General features: G+C 43.1%; 1 protein-coding gene across 1 annotated transcript in view; it reads right to left on the reverse strand.

Moving 5' to 3' along the window:
* SEC24A (SEC24 homolog A, COPII coat complex component) overlaps positions 1-3571 on the reverse strand; it is a 101365-nt gene extending 97794 nt beyond the window's left edge. The window contains exon 1 of the mRNA XM_023514716.1: positions 3218-3571. Within this exon, the coding sequence (XP_023370484.1) occupies positions 3218-3314 (97 nt within the window). The 5' untranslated portion in view covers positions 3315-3571. The remainder of the gene's footprint in view (positions 1-3217) is intronic.
* Between the last annotated feature and the right edge of the window lie 808 nt (positions 3572-4379).

A 4379-nucleotide genomic window follows, 5' to 3' on the forward strand; every position in this document is an offset into this window, starting at 1 on the left:
AAAAAAAAAAAAAAAAAAAAAAGATCATGAACATGGTTTGCATCAGAGTGAAACTAAAAGATCTTTAGCTTCTCACTTATTTATCACTTCCAAAATAAAAGTATTAGCTTAAGCCTAGGATTTAAACTATAACAAATAATTCAGAACATGTTTAGTGAACTAAACTGCAAAATACCCAATTCTAAAACTTTTTTGAGACAGTCTCACTATGTCACCCTCGGTAGAGTGCCATGACATCACAGCTCACAGCAACCTCAAATTCTTGGGCTTACGTGATTCTCTTGCCTCAGCCTCCCAAGTAGCTGGGACTACAGGTGCCTGCCACAAGACCTGGCTATTTATTCTAAAACTTACATTCAACAAAACTGGTAACTCCTAAAATGTGCTAGACATTGTGTGGGTAAGTGGAGAAAGATGTGCAAAAGCAAATATTCTTGCCTTCATGGGGCTTAAAGTCTATAGTAGTGGTTCTCAACCTGTGGGTCGTGACCCACAGGAACTGTATTAAAGGGCCGCAGCATTAGGAAGGTTGAGAACCACTGGTCTAGAGAGAAGTCAAATATTATTTTATAAAATTACAATATAACAGTAAAACCACTTCCCCAGAGGGAAGAAGATCATCCCTCTCACCCACAATTCTATATACAAAAAAGTGAGTATTGCATCAATATTACATAGAAATGAATAAAACTACAATTTCTGACTACCTTTACAAGTAGTCAATAAAGCCGCTAATATTGGAAGTCATTATTTGCATTTAGCCTTATTACATAATAATCAGATTAAGATCTGTTAGTTTAAGCAGTCTTGCATTCTCACTATCAATTTCACAAAGGAAATACGTATACACAAATCTCCACAAAGACTTAGAAAAAAAGGGTAACAATCAGAGAGAAATGTCTTGATAAGGAACTCTGTAATAGAATGACACCATAGAACATGAAAGCAAGAAAAACTAGTGACAAGAAAAAAAATCCTATATATTCTATTCTTTTGGCTGGCAATACTGAACAAAAAAAATGAAAAGTCACTATTAGGTTTTTTGATTATAATATTTTAAATCTATATGTAATATATAACTAAACTATAATGCAATATATAATTTAAGCTTGAAAATTTTCAATAGACTAAGCAGCAATTACTGCCTTGGAACAGTTAACCAAAACTAGATTCCAGCCCTGAAACTTTGTCACCTCCTAGAAAAATATCCTCCTCCCCAATTCACCACCACATTGCTACTCTCTATATTATCGGTGGGATGAACAATAAAACAACACAATATAGTACATAAGTCATTTATTGAGATTACATCTATAAAAAAACTTTAGAAGTGTGGCTTATAAATATACTGTCAAAATTAATTTTAAAAGAGGCTTGTATTTGCAGTCCTATGATCTTAATCCCCACCTCATCCAACCTATACTTAATCACCAGTTACATATCTGAATTTCCAGTTGGCTCTGGGCAACCTATGTACACAGACTGCTTTCTTACTCTTTTATATTTCTAAGGACAGAACTTAGAAGGTATGCAACAAATGTCTGTCAGACTGAATCAAATCAACACAGCGACAATATCACAATGGTTAGATTCTTTTACCATTTCAATACTATGACAACTATACTTACATATAAACTTACAAACACATTTGGAGGACTTCTCATTTAAAGTTTACATAAAATTGCAATTTATAGATTATGAGAAAAACCCTTAGGCAGCGCCCGTAGCTCAGTGGGTAGGGCGCCAGTCACATAGACCTGGCGTGCTCGAATCCAGCCCAGGCCAGCTAAAGCAACAATGACAAGTGCAACAGAAAAATAGTCGCGCATTGTGCCCGGTGCCTATAGTCCCACCTACTTGGGAGGCTGAGGCAAGAGGATCGCTTAAGCTCAAGAGTTGGAGGTTGCTGTGAGCTGTGACGCTATAGCACTTTGCCCAGGGCAACAGCTTGAGACTCTGTCTCAAAAAAAAAAAAAAAAAGAGAGAGAGAAAGAAAAGAAAAGAAAAACGCTTAACCATATAACATCTTGCTTAAGTTTCTGACCTTAAAATGATTGTTTTAAAATTATTTCATCCTTGGAGAAAATGTTACTAAATATCCTAGAATAAAATGTAGTTTATATAGTCTGTTACCATAAATTTGAGAAAGAACAACTAATTCAAGTTAACACACTTTCGGTGCCTTTTCCCCACTTAATTCTTGTTTCTGCCCATGTAGCTGCCTACTCACATTTTTAAAAGTCTTTCAGAGGCATCTTTGTAAAATAAACAGTCTTTTCTAAAAATAATGTAAATTAGCAATTTTAATCATTGGCTATTTTCTCCATCACAGCTATCTTGGATTCCAATGGGCAATTTAAGTACTTTAGTATTATTCTACTAGTCTTAATTCCATAAACTAAAAATCTGTAGATAAACTGGTAAGCAGGCAAGTTGTAAGCAGAAATCTGTGTTTCTCTACTATAACATGTAATAAAATTAGCAAATCATAATGTAGGGCAATTTAAGGAACCCTAGAAGAGATAAAACTATGGCATTCTCACACTAAATGACAAACTAGTGCCACTTGTACACTATCATCAGAAGTTCGGAGAGTTGTGTCCAACCACTTTTCAAGATATGTAAAAACCTCTGGAAATCAAACGAGAGAACTTCTCTTCTGTTTAGTCCATAAACAGGTGGCCTAGGTATAATTCTGGTAAGATTCTGGGAGAGATGAGTAAGACCCCTGTGGGGTCTTCCAAAAGCAGTCATTTATTCATCTCCCAAACTCAGACTAAGTAAAACACCGATCCCACTTCAGGGCCTGCGGAATCGAGAAGAATCAGACTCCAAACCCTGATGTCTAGGAGACTAAGGCGAGGTAGCGCGGAGGGTCAAGGCACACAGACGTGATCATCCTGGTATTCGAAGTTTAAGGTATTGACCAAATCTTTATTTTTTTCATCCATGTTTACCGAGGGCGTTGCATACAGCAGGTGCTCATTAACTGTTTGCTGAGTGAATAAATAAATGTGAAACACTAAGATGAGCCCGAGGCAACGGGTGCCCATTTGCCGCGGTCTCCGTGGCCCAGCCGCCTACGAGCAACCGAGACAGATCCCACCAGGCAGATCACCCTCTCCATTTCTGTAGCATCACGCAGCAGTAGCATCCAAAGGTCAGTTCGAGCCCAGGCCCGGGCTGAGCCAAACCCCCGCCTCCGGGCAGCACTCACCGTTGGTGCAGGGAGACCCCGAGGCCGAGGCGGCCCCGTTCTGGGACTGCAGCCCGGCTGGGGCACCGCCGGAGGCCGGCATTTCCGGCTGGGACATGACGACGGCGGCTGAGCTGGAAGGGCCCGTCAGGGTCGACAGCAGCGCCAAGCCTAGAGCTGGAAGACGACGACTGCTGAAGAGGGTGCAAAGGGCTAACGATTTAGGACTTAAGACCGGGAGAAGAGAGGGCGGCACATCAAGCCCCAGGCATATCGCCACACTCTCCCCGGCCCGCCAGCACCCAAAGCCTGGGAGCCGAGGCTTGGGAGTCAGGCCGGTCGGTGGGGCCTCGAATGCCCGGCTGAGCGGCAGCAAGCAAATGGGGAGAAGAGGGAGGCCCCGGCCGGAAGTGCCTGTCAGCCGCCGGCCGCGCAGGCGCACTCGGGACACGTGGCACTTCCGGCTGTGGGCACGCCGCCGCTGCTGGCGCTTTCTGTTCTCTGCGCGGGGCCTCCCCGAGGCCACCTGACAGCTCCCTGGCCTCCCGGCCGGGAAGACTATACCCCTCTCCTGCCACGTCACTGACGCTCACCGCCGGCCGGAAGTGGCGTGTGTCAGCGCTACGGAAATCCCCACGGTCGACGTAACCTGGCCGGCAGGTCCGGGGTCGAAGGGCAATCTGGGCTGCTGTAGCGGCTTGCGTGGGGTAGAACCGACAGTCTAGTGAAGATTACGTGACCTGCTGACGTCATCGTCCTAAATTGCGACTATACCACCACTGGTAGCCGAACCGGCTAATGTTCATCGCAGTATTTTATTTCTCATTTCGTCTTCATGTTCCAGGTGTAATAGTAAGGGATTTTTGAATAGAGGTGGTTAAACATGTATGTGTTAAAGTGTGATCAAACCGAGGAGGCCTTTTTTTGTTTTTGAGGCCTTTGCTTTTTGACTAGAGAGTTCAGAGGCTATTTAATTTTGAAATTTGCTGATTCATAGCATAGTCATGCTAAAATTCATTAGCTCCATGTTTAAGTGGCAGTTTTGTTTGCTCTTCTAAGTTTACAGTAAGGTAAAGAACTCAAATTTCCTTTTTTTGGGCTCAGCGCCTATAGCTCAACGGGCTAGGGCGCCAGCCACGTACACCTAAGGTGGCGGGTTCGAATCCCCAGCCCGGACCCGCCA

Source organism: Otolemur garnettii, unplaced genomic scaffold, assembly GCF_000181295.1.
Source record: "Otolemur garnettii isolate 467f Iridium unplaced genomic scaffold, OtoGar3 scaffold00003, whole genome shotgun sequence".
NCBI lineage: Eukaryota > Metazoa > Chordata > Mammalia > Primates > Galagidae > Otolemur > Otolemur garnettii.